General features: G+C 39.2%; 1 protein-coding gene across 2 annotated transcripts; it reads left to right on the forward strand.

Moving 5' to 3' along the window:
• The first annotated feature begins 229 nt into the window (after positions 1-229).
• On the forward strand, positions 230-15,574 carry LOC114260714 (plant UBX domain-containing protein 1). Of its 2 annotated transcripts, none has more exons than XM_028200877.2 (7): positions 230-450; positions 11,735-11,831; positions 11,950-12,018; positions 12,524-12,591; positions 12,783-12,912; positions 13,023-13,127; positions 15,121-15,574. In XM_028200877.2, exons 1-7 carry the CDS (start codon positions 373-375, stop codon positions 15,318-15,320), a joined length of 747 nt encoding a protein of 248 aa, XP_028056678.2. In that variant the 5' UTR covers positions 230-372; the 3' UTR covers positions 15,321-15,574. The 2 variants fall into 2 exon arrangements, with proteins under 2 accessions (XP_028056678.2, XP_082781509.1); XM_082925383.1 differs by having other exon boundaries at positions 432-629.
• Positions 15,575-17,337: the final 1,763 nt, after the last annotated feature.

The following is a 17,337-nucleotide window of genomic DNA, read 5'->3' on the forward strand; positions in this document are numbered from 1 at the left end:
TAAGTTATAATGTATAATCTGTTTTAACAGTTACACCAAACAACACCATAGATAGTAAGGTCTCGTTTGGAGAGTGACTATTTTAACTAAAAAATCAAAAATTACTAAAAATTATCATATCATTTTTTTATTTTTCAATATATTTTTTTATAAAAAATTAAAAAATTATTAAAATAACTAGTTCGCAAACGATGCTGAGGTATAGATAAGTATAGATTTCGCATTAAAAAAAAATGAAAAAAAGAGACTAACTTGCCAAAAGTCGGTCCTGCGGCGGAAGCAGGAAAGATATACAAGAGGACAATGAGAACATAAATCGGAGAGAGAGAGAGAGAGAGAGAGAGAGAGAGATTGGAATTGCTTTATTCGCTCATGAGAATTGATTCTCCATCAACCCAAAAGAGGAGGAGGCTCATAACGATGGATCCAATGGACTCTGAATCAGCTAAGGTTTTACTTTACTCGATTTCTTCCTCACTTCTATTGTCCCTCGATTCTTTAAACTGTTTTTCACTACGAATGTCTTGGCTTTCATGATGATGGGTCGAATTGGGTTTTTCATAATATTGGGGTTTCCCAAAGTTTCTTTAACTTGTCTTGCCCGATTATTAATAGATTATTGGAGTATGGTCGGTCCCCCTTTCTTGCTGAACCAATTTGTTTGTTTGTTTTGAATGTTTCTTGGTTTGATAAACTTTAATAAAAGTTTGGGTTTGAAAGAAATTCGAGTAAATAGGGTGTTCTTTAGGTGGTTCACTGATAGCATTGTGATTCTATATAGTTATCTTGAGTCATCTTTATCGATTATGTAATTGAATTGAATCGATGAAGGAAAAAAACAAGAATTCAAGTTCCATATTGGGGGACAGTATGAATGTAATGTGTAAGTGTTTGGAGGTCTGTCTAGTCTTTCAGTAGGAAAATTTGCAATCACTTTAATATTACACAAGATTGGAGATACTTAGATCTTGGCAGCCCCCCGGCGCTCAATCCAAGGATTTTGTAAGATATTGACATGTATCACTGTAGGATCAAACTAGGGCTTCATTTGGTTCACTAGAATGAGTAGGAATGGAATAATGGAATGATCAGTCCATAAGCTCTCATATGGAATGACCATTCCCTTGAAATGGTGAATGATGATTCCGTTTGTAATGCATTTTATCACTATTTTGTTAGTTAACCGAGCATGGAAATGAGCATTTTGATGAAATGATCACTCCATTCCGTTTAATTTCAATTAACCAAATACTACCTAAGGCCCCGTTTGTTTTAGGCTATAGGGAGGATATTGGGACTAACAATACCAAGGTATTACTAATGCCCCTGTTTGTTTGCAGAGATAGCCTTGAGACTATTAGTCCCTTGGTATTACTAATACCCTTGGAAGGGAGATTGGTAAGGAGGAGGTAGAGATGGTATTAGAAAATAGTGAGGGGATTAGAAATTTTTTTATTTTTTATATATAGGGAATTTTTTTTTTAAATATAATGTTTAATTTTTAATTTTATTTTTTTTATTATTTTATATAAAAATAATTTAACAATTCCTCATTATTAATCCCCTCATTATCAATCCCCTCACTATTAATCCCGTCACTATCAATCCCGTCACTAATAATCCCGTCACTATTAATCCCCTCCATTCTATCTCCCAAAACAAACGGGGCCTAAGTGTTACAGTGATATTGGTTGCTGTAGGATTAGTTATACGTCATCTAAAAGTTAGTGGTCGTGGTTGTAATTATGTCTTGGTAGTTAGCCCTTTTAGGAATTCAGCTAGATGGCAGTCCCAGTAAGGCTCACACACCACTGTGGGGTACGGAGAATGTCATATGTGTTAAAATTAATGTATTATTGATTGATTTATATTAATATCGATTACAATGATTCATGATTCCTATATATAGAAGAGGGTGAGTGTGTAGTAGGTAAGGAGTAGGTGAAGTGGAGGTGGTAGTGGTGTAGTGGGTTAGGTTCAGTGGAGTAGGTGAGGTGGTAGTGGTGTAGTGGATTAGGTTTAGTGGAGTAGGTTTAAGTGGGTGAAGGTTTAGTGGAGTAGGTGAGGTGGTAGTGGTGTAGTGGGTTAGGTTTAGTGGAGTAGGTTTAAGTGGGTGAAGTAGGTGGAGAGTATGTGGATTTTAACAGCCCCCCGCAAACTCAAGGGGGATAGGAACTAACCAACTTGAGTTTGGAGAGAGTAACAAAACAAGAAAATACATAAAAATAAAAGAGGATAAGAGACACTGTATGGTCGTGTCAGACCATTGGTGAAGACACTGGATGGTGGTGTCATAACGTTGTAGAGGACACTGTATGGGGGTGTCATAACCATGTAGAGGACACTGTATGGCGGTGTCATAACGGTGTAGAGGACACTGGATGGCGGTGTCAGACCGATGTAAAAGACAGTTTATGGGGTCATGTCGGACCGTTGTAGCAGACAATGTTGTGACAGTTGTGGTGACAGTTTACGGAGTTTTGCTGGACCCTTGTAGAAACTAACCGGAATCAATGTCGGGACAGTTTACAGAGTCTTGTCGGACCCATGAAGGAGCTAACCGGAATCAATGTCGGGACAGTTTACAGAGTCTTGTCGGATCCTTAAAAAATCGCACCCTCAAAAGGTGTGCCATCAAAAGGTGTGCCCAATCCATAAAAAGGCGTGCCAGATATGATGGCGAGGCACGTGAGTGCCTTGGCTGGCACGCCCGTTTGTCGTCTGGCGTCAAGTGGCGCGTGATACGCGTGGCTGCCTCGGCTATTTAACCAAGACGGAGGCTGAGGCTGAGGCTGAAGCTGAGACAGAAAAACTGAGAGAAACCTCTGAAAAATTCTTCCTTTGCTGAGAGAGAAACTCTGTAATACGCTGTAACACTCTGTTGCCCAGAAAATGGCTTCGTCTTCCCGTGGGCTGCTCACTCTCTTTCCCGACCTCAATGAGTCAACAAGAGAGAGAACTGGTGCGGTGGCCAGTGAACCTCAACCAAACACCTCTGTGTTTGCTCCGTTAAACTTTCCGATGCGGTCGGTGGAGCAAAAAATGGCGGTGCAAACTGATATTGAGGCCAATCAGTATACTCTGAAGTCATGTGTGGAAACCATGACTGCGGTCACAAACTTGTCGCACCGGCTGCAGAGCAGGACAAATGAGGTGCAACAGTTAAACTCCCAGCTGGCTCTGCTCAAACGCATGTATAAGGATGCGCGAGCAGAGATAAGTGTGCTAAAGGCAGAAAACAAGGAGCTGAAGCGGAAGGCCACCGTGATGTTTGAAGCTCGAGTATTCATGAGTAACCAGCTTAAGGGTGTGATAGAATATCACCCTCTATTTATAAAATGAAGATTAGGGTTTACAAGAGAGTCAATTACAAGATAATCCCTGAGGGCACAAAATGATTACAGACAGACCTTAGTGAAACTTTCGGCTAATATAATATGCTAACACTCCCCCTCAAGCTGGTGCGAAGATATCTCTCATGCCCAGCTTGCCTAATATGTCATGAAATGGTTTATTCCCAATCCCCTTGGTGAGAATGTCAGCAAGTTGTTCACCAGACTGGACAAAAGGAGTACAAATGGTACCACTAGTGAGTTTCTCCTTAATGAAGTGGCGATCAATCTCAACATGTTTTGTCCTGTCATGTTGAACTGGATTGTGAGCGATGTTGATGGCGGCCTTATTATCACAGTATAACCGCATGGAGTCCGTCTGATCAATACCTAGATCACGCAACAATAATTTGATCCATAAAAGTTCACACACACCTTGTGCCATAGCTCTAAACTCAGCTTCTGCACTTGACCTGGCAACCACATTCTGTTTCTTACTTCTCCAAGTAACTAGGTTGCCGCCAACAAATGTGCAATACCCCGAAGTTGATCTCCTATCAGTTACTGACCCAGCCCAGTCAGCATCTGTATAGGCTTCTACCCGAAGATGATCATACTTTGAAAAATACAGACCCTTACCAGGAGCAGACTTCAAATACCTCAAGATTCTCATGACAGCATCAAAGTGAATCTGATGAGGAGCATGCATAAACTGACTAACTACACTGACAGCAACAGCAATATCAGGACGAGAGTGAGATAGGTAAATGAGCTTACCCACTAATCGTTGATAGCTCCCCCTATCCACAATTTCTCCTCCGTCATCATCCCCCAATTTTTGATTGGGATCCAGCGGGGTGGCACATGCCTTACAGCCAAGCATCCCAGTTTCCTTCAATAGGTCAAGCACATATTTTCTCTGTGAGATAAATATCCCATTCTTAGAGCGAGCAACTTCAATTCCCAGAAAATACTTCAAGCTTCCCAAGTCTTTGATTTCAAATTCTTTAGCTAAATATTTCTTCAACAGAGGTATTTCCCCACTATCATTGCCTGTAAGAACTATGTCATCTACATAAACAATAAGTGCTGTAGTCTTACCGCGTGAGGAATGTTTCACAAACAATGTGTGATCAGCCTGACTTTGTTTGAAGCCATATTTAACCATAGCCTGAGTGAATCTCTCAAACCAAGCCCTTGGAGACTGTTTGAGACCATATAATGACTTCCGTAGTTTGCATACTTTGCCTTCTGTTTGATGATCCTCAAAACCCGGAGGAATGTCCATATATACTTCTTCTTCGAGGTCACCATGGAGAAAAGCATTCTTGACATCAAATTGATAAAGCGGCCAATCTAGATTAGCTGCTAGAGAGAGAAGTACTCTGACTGAATTCATTTTAGCCACTGGTGCGAAGGTCTCCTGATAATCAATGCCATATGTCTGAGTAAACCCTTTTGCCACAAGTCTTGCCTTGTAACGCTCAATAGACCCATCTGCTTTGTGTTTCACAGTATATACCCATTTACATCCCACAGGTCGTTTGCCCGTAGGTAACTCAGTCAATTCCCAAGTGCCATTCTTCTTAAGTGCTTTCATTTCCTCAATCATGGCTAGTTTCCACTCAGAGGTAGCAAGAGCATCCTGAAAATGGTTAGGAATGCTAACAGAGGAAATATTGGACACAAATGCTCTATATGAGGATGACAAATGAGAGTATGATACAAACTGTGAGATAGGATGTTGAGTACAAGATCTCACACCCTTCCTCTTGGCAATAGGAACATCAAGATCAATGGACTCAAGAGATTCAAAGTTACCCAGACTCTCATCAGAAGCAGGAGATGGCAGTGGAGTAGCAGAAACGGTCCCGTGTATCCAGTTAACTGGTTTTCTATCTATGTCCCGGACATAAACATGCCCGTCCTTATTCTTGGTGACAGTGGGTTCGATAGTCCCAGTAGAAGAGGGGGGTGCAAGAACAACGGGTTCCACCATAGGAAGCACAGTAGTAGAGGGTGGTGCAAGAACAACTGATTCCACCATAGGAGGCACAGGAACTGGTTCCACCATGGGAGGCACAGGACTCAGTTCACACCAAGGCTCCCCCGGAAATGAGGACGGTGACACCGGAGAGGACAAGAAAAAGGACTGGGACTCAAAGAAAGTTACATCCATGGACACAAACCACTTACGAGAAGAAGGGTGGTAACATTTATACCCCTTTTGAGTAGGAGAGTAACCAAGGAAAACACATTTTAGGGAGCGAGGGTCCAACTTACTACGAGAGGGAGAGTGATTATGGACAAAACAGACACAACCAAATATTTTAGGAGGAATAGAAAACAAGGACGGAGAACCGAGGAGGACGTGAAGCGGAGCCTGTTTGTCCAAGACCTGGGTAGGGAGACGATTAATAAGATGGGCAGCGGTGAGAACAGCGTCGCCCCAATAGGGCCGAGGCACATTCATAAAAAAACACATGCACCGAGCCATGTCAAGAAGATGCCGATTCTTGCGTTCGGCCACCCCATTTTGTTGAGGGGTATTTGTGCAAGAGGTCTGATGGATAATGCCATGAGTAGAGAAATATTGTCCTAACCCAGAATCTATGTATTCCCCGCCATTATCAGAACGAAATATTTTGATAGTAGCCCCAAACTGAGTACAAATCATCTTATGAAAAGTGCGAAACACAGAGAAAACCTCACTCTTATCTTTCATGAGATACACCCAAGTAGTACGAGAAAAATCATCAATAAATGTAACAAACCAGCGATGACCTTTCACAGACAAAACACGAGAGGGACCCCAAACATCAGAATGTATTAATGAAAAAGGAACGAAACTTTTATTCAAACTAGGAGCAAAAGAAGCTCTATGTTGTTTGCCAAGTTGACAAGACTCACAAAGAAAGTCAGACACATGATGATTTGCGAAACTAGAAGGAAATAAATGCTTAAGTAAATGAAATGAGGGATGCCCAAGACGCCGATGCCATAGCCATAAATCAACGGGGGTAGTAGAAGACGTGGTGGAAGAATAAGCAAGTTTGTCCGGTTGATCTAGGAAGTAGAGACCATTTTCTGCACTACCACTGCCAATCGTCCTCCCCGTGACAAGGTCCTGAAAAAGACAATGATCAGAAAAAAACGTCACACTACAATTCAAATCCTGGGTAAGACGACTTAAGGATAACAGATTAACAGAAAACTTGGGAACATGGAGAACAGAAGATAGATGTATGGTAGGAGTGACTTGGACTAAACCTTTTCCAGAAATGGAAGAAACAGTACCATCGGCAATCCTAACTTTGTCCTGACCTGAAGAGGGCTTATAGACAGAGAAAAGATCAGAGGAGCCAGACATATGATCTGAGGCACCAGAATCAATAATCCAAGGCAAAGATGTATGAACCAGGAAAGCACAAGGAGAAGATGCTAAGTTACCTGAGCGGGCAAAGGACGAGGAGGCGGTACTAAGGGCAGTAGAAGATCGGCGGTCCAACAATTGGCGCAAAGCATCCTCCAGCTCAGTATCAGAAGCTTGGGTAACAGAAGTAGCATTAGACTCAAGGGTATCAATGGCACTAGACTGATGAGCCCGGGAATAGGAACCACGTCCTCGAGAGTGGCCAGACCGACCTCCTCGAGAACCAGACCGATCACCTCGACCCTCGGATGGAGTCCCATGAAGCTTCCAACACGTCTCACGAGTATGCCGCGGCTTCTTGCAATAATCACAGAATACAGACTCCTTAGCAGCAGACGGAGGAGGCAGGTTGAGGCCATCTCGAGGAGTAGACAGTAATGCGGACCGGTCAGTAGAGACAGGGGACATCATAGCAGACCGACGACTCTCCTCATTTTGGACATAGGCAAATGCCTCCTGAAGTGAAGGAAGAGTGTCCATACTCAGAACTCGACCCCTAACTGGATCATACTCCACATTTAGGCCGGCCAAAAATTTAAAGACCCGTTCCCGTGCGATGAACTTCTTGTACCCGACAGAATCAGCAGGGCAAACGGGTTTATAGTCTTCCAGGTGGTCAAGGCATTTCCAGCCGTTGGTGAGGAAAGTGAAGTACTGAAGAACAGTCTGCTCCCCCTGAAGTGAGCTCTCAATAGATCGGCGCAACTCAAATGCTTGTGAAAAATTTCCTTTGCGGGAATAGGTAACAGCCACAGCCTCCCAAACATCCTGGGCAGTCTCCATAGACAAGTAGCCCTCACCAAGTTCTGGAACCATCGAATGGATAAGCCAACTCATAATCAAAGAGTTGGTAATCTCCCATTGGTCATAACCTGAGTCAGTGGTACTAGGTGCCTGTATCCTGCCATCAACATACCCCATCTTCCCTCTGCTTTTCAAAAACATAGTCAAACTTTGAGACCATGCTAGGTAATTCTGACCATTAAATAGAGAGGTGGTGATTTTCAGACTAGGGTTGGGGTTCTCAGTCATGGTAGTAGGTAGAATGGGACTCTCACTCTTTGGTGTTTGAGAAGAAGGGGACACACTGGTGGAATCTGTCATGGATACAATACTACCAAACCCGCAACAAAACTAGTGGAAATCACAAATCCGGAAGGTGGTAGTGAGATAACAGGCGCAATGACCACTATAAAGACATATCAAAATTAAGAAACCATTTTTTTTTTTTTTTTTTTTTGTTTTTGTTTTTTTGTTTTTTTGTTTTTTTGTTTTTTTTGTTTTTTTTGTTTTTTGAGTTTTTTTTTTTTTTTATATATATATATATTGATTTATTTATGTATACATATATTTATATATAAAGATATATAACAGGTTATATTTATATATATATATATCAGGATATATGTATATATATATTTATATATACCAAGGCTGAGATCATACCACAGTGACAGAGGCTGAGGACGATGACGACGAGCGACGATTGACGGAGGAAGGCGAGGAGATCGACGAGGTAAGGGAGACGACAGAGGAAGGCGAGGAAGACGAGCTGAGGAGATCGTCGAGGTGAGGAAGACGAGCTGACGAGGTGAGGGAGACGACAGAGGAAGGCGAGGAAGGCGAGCTGACGGCTGAGTGATGATCCACCCAGGTAAGCTTCCACCCCTAGAGTGTCGTTGGTGTAAGGTCTACCAACGAAGGTGAGCCGAAACCCTAGAGGTTCAGCTCTGATACCATGAAGCTCGAGTATTCATGAGTAACCAGCTTAAGGGTGTGATAGAATATCACCCTCTATTTATAAAATGAAGATTAGGGTTTACAAGAGAGTCAATTACAAGATAATCCCTGAGGGCACAAAATGATTACAGACAGACCTTAGTGAAACTTTCGGCTAATATAATATGCTAACAATGTTCCGATTCGGAGGTCCGCCATATGCTGTAGTGGAGGAGCAGGGAGGAGGCAACTTGCTTGGTGGTCTAGGAAGCACGGAGGCTGGGCAGTCACGGGACACCCAAGAGAAAAGCAAGAAGAAGAAACCGGTAGTAGAGTAGAGAAGGGAAAGAAAAATCCCGCCTGTTGGTGTGGTTGGTTGTGTTTTTTTTTTTTTTTTTTTTTTTTTTTTTTCGGTGATGGTGGAACATGGTGATCGGGGTGAGCCCCGACATGAATAAAATGAGTTTGGTGTGCAGTTCTTCTTCTTCTTCTTTTTTGTTTGTTTGTTTGTTTGTTTTTTTTTTTTTTTTTGTTTTTTTGTTTTTGTGTGAAAATAAAAGAAAATAACTTTGAAGAGAAGTATTTGAATGGGAAAGTAATAAAAAAAAAAAGAAAAAGAAAGGTGAGCCAAATTTGTAAAAGAAACAAAATAAATAAATAAATAAATAAATAATGGTGACAGTGTTGTGTTTGGGTAAGATAGTATAATAAAAAAAGATAGATATATAGATAGAAAATAAAGAAAGTTGGGTATTTAAAAAAGATTAAAAATGGTTTGAAGAAAATAAATAAAAATAATTGAATTTGAAATCAAACGGAAGAGAGAGAAAATACAAGCCCATGTGATAAAGTGGAGAGAGAGAGAGAGTGTGGTGCATTGTAAAGGAAGATTCAAGTTTGATTTTCCCGTTGATTTGGAGTGTATGGGAGGTTTTTAATACCGTGGGCCGGTTTTGGCTATCAAAATATAATATATTATATAAATATTATGTTAACTAAATATTATGTTAACTATTATATAATATAATATATTATATTTGTTTGTGGAAGTGTGCAACAGCTGGGCCACTTTCCTGATGAGTTTGAGTGGGATGGTAGATGCCTTCCCAATAGTATCACGTGGGAATGTTTATTTATTTATTTATTTATTTATTTTGGTTTGGTTTGCTAAAACCAGATATAGCCCGCACATGAGCCAAAGACGTGGAATCAAAACCTTGTAAGTTGGATACACCTGTCACCAGCCACAATAGCTCTGCAGAGGAGCTAGTTCCTAAGCTTGTCGGCATGAAGGCCTCTTCCTTGATGGAAATCACCTTGGAAACAGAAAGAGCTTTGTCAGCAAGGTTGCAGCTCAAAAGCACCACTCCTGAGAGGCCTTGAAGGTCACAGCGTCTGTAGGAGGTGGAGCTGAGTTGCGCAGAGAGAGCCGAGAGGGAGATGCTCGACTTTCCATGGCTATCGACGTGCGAGGAAGAGGTTAGATCGACTAACAGGGCGGCGAGGACTCCGATTAGAGTGACGAGGTCGGAGAAGGGGAAGTCCTTCCAGGGGTGTTGAGACGCCACCTGGCAGTCGGCGAGGGCGTCGAAGGCGTCTGGGAGGACGTGGACGAGCGATGTAGAGAGAATCGCCTTGTCGTAGACCGACTTGCCGTGGAACAGCCGAGCTAGCATTACCGGCGATGATATGCCGATTACGCTTGTGAAGAAGATCACGAAGATCGAGATGAGTTTGAGGTTCGACGCGGCGTGGCTGTTTCGGCAGGAAAGGGCTCGAGTCGTGTCGGTGGCGCACACAGCCATGGCTCTCTCTCTCTCTTCGATGATGAATTGAGTTGAGACCAGAAACAGAGTTTGAAGAATGGTGGTCCTGGTGCCGTGTGGACTGTGATTACTGCTTGCAGAGAGAGAGAGATTTGAATTGGTTGAGATCCGGCGAAGAACAACAAGAAAGGGAACTTGAAGGTAAGTGTAGAGAATTTTAGCAGACTAGGTTGAGGTCCGGCGGGCGGTCAAGGCGAGTTTGCCGCCCGCCGGTGAAGCGAAAAATACTAGTTCTTAACCTTGCTCTGATACCATGTTAAAATTAATGTATTATTGATTGATTTATATTAATATCTATTACAATGATTCATGATTCCTATATATAGAAGAGGGTGAGTGTGTAGTAGGTAAGGAGTAGGTGAAGGGGAGGTGGTAGTGGTGTAGTGGGTTAGGTTTAGTGGAGTAGGTGAGGTGGTAGTGGTGTAGTGGGTTAGGTTTAGTGGAGTAGGTTTAAGTGGGTGAAGGTTTAGTGGAGTAGGTGAGGTGGTAGTGGTGTAGTGGGTTAGGTTTAGTGGAGTAGGTTTAAGTGGGTGAAGTACGTGGAGAGTAGGTGGATTTTAACAATATGTACGTAGCCTTATAAAGGATGTTTCCGTGATATGAATCCAAGATGCCCAGGTTGCAATGTAGCAACCTTATTGTTGCACATACCCACAAATATTGATGGGCTAACCATTTGGGAATGAACTATCTGCCTCGTCCCTTTTATACTTTAGGCTGCAAATCATGGCTTTTACGGAGTAAACAATGTACGCAGCCTTGCAGTAAACATGTCATTGGCTGCTAAGAAAGTTGATTTTGAATATAACAGAGCAGAATTAAGTAATGCAAATGCACAATCATTATAATATTGGTTGATTGCGACATTATTTGTTTATTATTATTATTTTTTCCAGATGTATATGTCTAAGTGATGGACACGCGTGTCCCCCAAGTACTTGAAGAGTGTCCGGGTCTGAATTTTAAAAATAATAAATATATATATAAGCTTCGTTTGGGAAGTGAGTTGGTTTTTTGGCTTTTTGGTTTTTTTTGCTATTTTAGTTTGGGCTAAAAAGCTTGGTTTGGGAAGGACTTTTTGGCTTTTTTGACTTTTTTTGTGAGAGAAGAGTGTAATGATTATGTGTTAGATGTGATGTTTTGTTTGTTGTAGCTAAAATAGCCTATTTTGTCTTTTGTGGCTAAAATAGCCAAAAAAACCCATAAACCATATTCCCAAACGGAGCTTATAGTGGGACATGTTTGGATGTATGTCCGACATGTGTTGGACATAAACATGTCACCTTCTTAGAAGTGTCAATGCTTTTCTAATATGTACCTTTGGAATGGGTGAATTATCCTAGTTAGACCGGATGTAGGCTTAATGTTATTTGGTTACTGATATATGCTGGTTCAGATAACCTTTCTTAGGTGATTGATTTCAGGTGAAGCTTGAAGCTGCGAAACAAAAATTTGGACGAGAAATCCGTGTGTTTGAAACCCCAAATGCTTCTCCAACACCCATCAATGTGTCTATGAGTGGTATGACCACTAAACCATTTATGCCATTATTGTTCGTCATTACCTATGAAGTACTCTAATTATTTGGAATATGTATTGGAGTACCCTCTTAAAATGCATGATTCACTTTGGTTGGCAGAGGAGCCAGATGACTTCTATGACTTCACTGCGGAGGATTATTACCGAATTATGGCTACCAAAAAGGAAGGTAATATATATGATGACTATAGTATATATATCAGAACAAATGATTGAGAAGAAGAGGTTATCGTTTCCAATGAAGTGGGTTGGGGGGTGTTGTTGGCAGTGCACTGTGCAAATGACTCCTGTTGCAGGATTTGGTAAGAATTGGATATCTAAAGCTAAACCTTCCTATAGACAAACATGACTTCATTAAAAAAGGGAAGGACTGAGGAAGATGATAAATGTGACTCCTCTTTCTGCTTTAAAGTATCTACTCATCTTTGTGGACAAAATGTTTGTGAAATCTTATCCCACAACCTTCTTGGTTATACCATATATCAGCAAAAATAAAGGACATTCATCTTATCTGAACTATATTTTCTCTCTCTTGCTGTATAGAAATAGGAAATACATAATGTATATAAAGCCTTATTGTGTATATATGTTCCTAAGCATACATATCCATGCATGAGGTTGTTACTGTTGGATACTTATGTTCTTTTAATTGCATCACCTGGAATTATGAGCAGATAAATTCTTGAAGACAAGAAAAATCCGAGAAGCTGAAGAGGCTGCTCACAGATCAAGGATAACGAAGGTTTGTGTTAGATCAATTGTGATATATATATTTAAAACTAATTTAGGCTTCCTTTTTTTTTTTTTTTTTTTTTTCTGTTTTTTTAGTTACAAAACTAGTGTAGACTTCATCGCTATACATTCTGCTCTTAGGCAAATCTGACGAGGTTTTATATCACAGGGACTTTTATCTGCTTATTTTGCATTATGCAGGCTGTGATTAGGGTGCGTTTCCCTGATAATTGCACATTAGAGGCCACATTTCATCCAGCAGAGGCAATCCAGAGCATAGTTGATCTTCTAAAGAAAGTGGTTGCTCAACCAGAACTACCATTTTATGTATGTAAGTATCATTTGTATTGAAATAGTTTCTTTATACATATATTTTAGTCTTCTTAGAAATTATTGGTTATACTATCTTACTGCCACATGTCAAATACTCTATTTTTTTAGATACTACTCCTCCGAAGAAGCAAGTAAAAGATATGTCACAGAATTTTCACTCTGCTGGCTTTGTTCCGGGTGCAATTGTGTATTTTTCTTATGACCTACCGAAAGGTTAGTATGTAAGTTTAAATTTTGTTTGTTCTTATTTTTTTTGCTTTATAGTTGTCCCTTTTCCTTTCAACCTTTACAATAATTGTGCCTTTGACCTGGTTCTGGATTGGCCTCGGTTTTTTTTTCTCCTTGATAAAACCGCTTCACAATTTACTTTCCTGTCTTTTAAATAGGGTTTATTATGTGTGATGGTGGCATGTTTGATTACCACTGCAGCATATCCCTTTAATAGCTGGTCCTTGGTCAATTTTATCAGTGATGTGGACCTGTCAACCAGTCCCTAAATTTTTGGGGTGTGTCACAATTCGTTTTGTAGAGTCCCTCTGGAGCTGGAAATCTCAAAAATTTCATTAGACATTTGAACCATGTTTGTAAAATATGCACCGATTGGTTTAGTACATAGGACACTGTATATAGATTCATAATTAATGTTAAATATTTTTCACAAACACAAACATTTTCTTGAGAAAGAAAAGGGTTTTGGCTTTTGTCAAGTATGTACAGTATGGATATTTTTCACAAACACAAAAATTTTTCATGAGAAAGAAAATGGTTTTAGCTTTTGTCAAGCACATATAGTATGGCTATTGGGTGATTATACACAATTTCTCATGAAAGACTGTTAGGTACAAATAGTTTCTCTGATGCATACCATTAGTATATTTAGCACTTTTTACTTACATCAAATGGTCAATTCATTGAATGTTTTCTAATCTGTCTGATACTTGAGATTGGAAAACAACCATTGCATTATATTCATTTGTAATTAGTGCTGAACATTCTTTCTCCCTCTTCTTAGATCAAGCAAAAAACAATGTGATACTGAATCGCTTAGGGTTTTACATGTAAGTGGTGTTGCATTTTATGTTAGATTCTTTGTTATGGGATGGCTCTCTACTGAATAACAAGCTGTGTTTATTATTTTAGCAGTTTTCAGGCTTTTAGGAACTGTATTTTGCTCCCAAAATTAATCCTAATGAGGGCTAGGATCAGCTAACCACTCTAATTGTCAGCTCAGATTGTTAGATATCTTTTTTTTGGGTAGGTGATTGTTAGATATTCTTCATTTTAAATCTGGTGAATTTAAGTCAATAAAAAAGATTGGTCCTACGGTCCTACTTGTTGAGGTGCTTCCTTTGAATTTGTTGTGCTCCCTAAATTAATTATAGTGGTGGGGTTAGGATCAGCTAACCATGCTAATTTGTTGGTCTTACATATCCAACATTTTAAAGCTGATGTATTTGAAATCACTACGCATTCAGTCAATATTTTAAAATAATAAAAAGGGCGGCCCCCAGTGCACAAGACTTCTGCCAATATGGGGTTTGATGTTTAATTTGTTTCTTTTCTATTCTTTTAAACATTGATTTCAAATGTAAATTCTTAGGGAACCAAAGACCAAGATGGTCTTGAAGAGAAATCCAATGAAAAGGAAGATGTTTTAAAATTATTTTTTATAGCCGTTGCTGAAAATAAAATTGACTTATACAGTTTGAATTTTGGAGATCCATGGTAAACAATACAAATGGACCTTGATAGAGCCATATTAGTTTTGCTAGTTATAATGATTTTGTTAGTTGATGAGAAAAAAAACTCAGGTCCAATGAATGTTGTTGATGGAAGGGAACGTGTAGAAACCCGGTCTGACTTGTGGAAGATTAAGTGAAAAGCAATTCCTCTTTATGGCTTAACCAACATAATTGGGCTAATATTTCTTGTACAAAATAGAATCTCTAACGGTGGAATTCAGGTTTTGCATATTTTTCTCTTCTGTGGATTGTGGATACTATGGTATATTTACATGGTTAGTTTTTGACTGCGTGGATAGAATTTGGCTTCGAGGTGAATATCTGAGTGGATTCTAATTTTCAAAAAAAAAGAAGCAATTATATCCTTGTGAACATGGCATGTGTTATTATTCCATTGATTTTTTGCTTTACTCGCAGTGGCCAATGCCCTAGATTTAATCTTGTATCGTTTTTTCTTTTTCCAGGTGATGAAAGTGCCACAATCTCAGGTCCATTCCTTCAAGAGGATGTATTATCTCTGAAAGGTTTGGAATTCATCCCTGAACAGGCAGAGCCAGCTGAAGCTGCCCCAGAGCTTGCAATGGCTAGTCCATCCTCCCCTGCTGTCCCAGAGCAAAAGCCAACTGACAAAAAAGCTGTGAAACCAAAGTGGCTGAGACTGTAATATGACTCTACATGTGGGCTCCTATTTCCTTTTTGGATCTTTGGATCCTTGTTGAACTGGCATATACTTCTCCCTTCTGATTCTAAAAAGCTTCAATACCTAACATGAGGATGTTTCTTCTCATGGCAATCCTTATGTTGTTTACATTGACCTTTCAAGTTATCAGTACTATACATGTGATACGAAATAATGAACCAACCCTTCAGATACTAATGTCAATAGTTGTGTCATATTGCTACGAGTTTCGTTTCCAATCTCCTTTCTACATGTTTGGTTCCTTTCGGTATTTGTTTTCGTGGCTTGAATGAGTGTATTTTATCTCTTGGTTGGTCATGATTCATTAGCATCTTTAATCCATTGAACAGTCATTAATATTTTCCTTCACCGCTCACTGGACCTGTTAAGAGGCTGAACATTGACATCAATCTGACCATCTACTCTATTAATTGCTGAATTAAATCTGAACTCTCCGAGAACATCTGTGTCCGGTTTTTATATTATTGGTGTCCCATTCTTTTTTAGTACATGTGCACTCGGGTTTCACATATGTGAGAGATAGATAAATATATCGGAGTTAATGTATTCATTATACAAAATATTACTTACCAAATGGTAAGGATGGCCTCACCATGTTTTTGTGGGAAAAGTCCTGTAACCAACTGGTCATTTTTCTAACAGAATTTCAAACACAGCAATAGTAAAGTAATCAGTAAAAGGTACAATCTGTAAGGACAGAGAGTCAAAAGTTTTTATGTAACTACTTTCAACCGATTTTCTATTTTAACTGCTATTCAACCGATTATCTGTTTGCACAATTGTGCACCATTGGCATTTTCTGTACAATTTTTAGAGTGTCTTTAAAGTTCACCAAATGCATCAAAGTGAGAATGGAACGTTAAGAAAGTGAGTAGGGTTACAAACAAGTTGAGCCGAACCGGGCTTTGCCTAGTTCGAGTTTGGCTTGTTTGCTTATCGAGCTCGTTTATTGAGCTCGAGCTTGGCTCAATAAATAACTGGGCTCGGGTTTAGCTCGATAAGATTTTTTTTAATATTGTTTATATTATTTAAATAAAAATATTTATTATATTATTTAATATACAAATAATATATTTATTATACAATTTAAATAAACATACACAAGTTGAGTTTATTCGAATTCGAGTTCAGCTCGTTTAATAAACGAGTCAAGCCAAAATTGTTCGTGAACGGTTCGACCTATTTTCAGTCTTAAAAGTGAGGTTATTGATTAAAGGTGTTGTTTGGCTGCGACTTAAAAGTAAATTTAGGGGATTTTGACATTGATTTTTTTAGTCTATAAAAGGCTGGAGCTTTTGGTAATTGTTAATTTTTAATTTTTTAGTGATAAGTTTTTTTTTTTTTATAAATCTTTTTAATTATTTTTTGAACTTTTCTCAAATAGGCTAATCCAAAACAGGGCATTATTAACTTATTTTGTTAAAATAGTTTTGTGCCATTTGAGAAACTAATTTTCTGTTAAAAGATTTAACTTAACTACTTTAAGAAGTCATTAGAATCGTAAAAAAAAAAAAAAAAAAAAAAATTAAGAAAACTATAAATAAATTAATTTTGTTTAAAGGTCTATTTATAATTTATAATTAATAAATTAGACTTGTAATAACCAACTTCATTTCTGCTGTGGCTGTTGAGCCCTACCTTTCTGCTGTGGCTGTTGAAAATTGTGTCAGTACAACTACCACCCATGCTTTGATCATAGTTAGGTTTTAAATGTGAACTTGAAAAGCAGCCTCTACCACCCATGGTTTAATTATTTATTTTATTAATCCGGATATTCGCATTTTGATCAAAGATTTTTTAAATAATAATATTAAATTGGAACAAACCAGAAAGACCAATTTTAAACTTGGTTAATTTGTCGTATGATGCTCATACCATTGTCATGTACAAGCCAGCCAGCGGTTAACAATTTACGGCAATGATTCAGACTCTCATAAAATATCACTTTCACAACTCTTACTTACTTGTGATTAGTCTAAGT

This window comes from Camellia sinensis, chromosome 1, assembly GCF_055761805.1.
Source record: "Camellia sinensis isolate YWXY chromosome 1, ASM5576180v1, whole genome shotgun sequence".
Taxonomy (NCBI): Eukaryota; Viridiplantae; Streptophyta; class Magnoliopsida; order Ericales; family Theaceae; genus Camellia; species Camellia sinensis.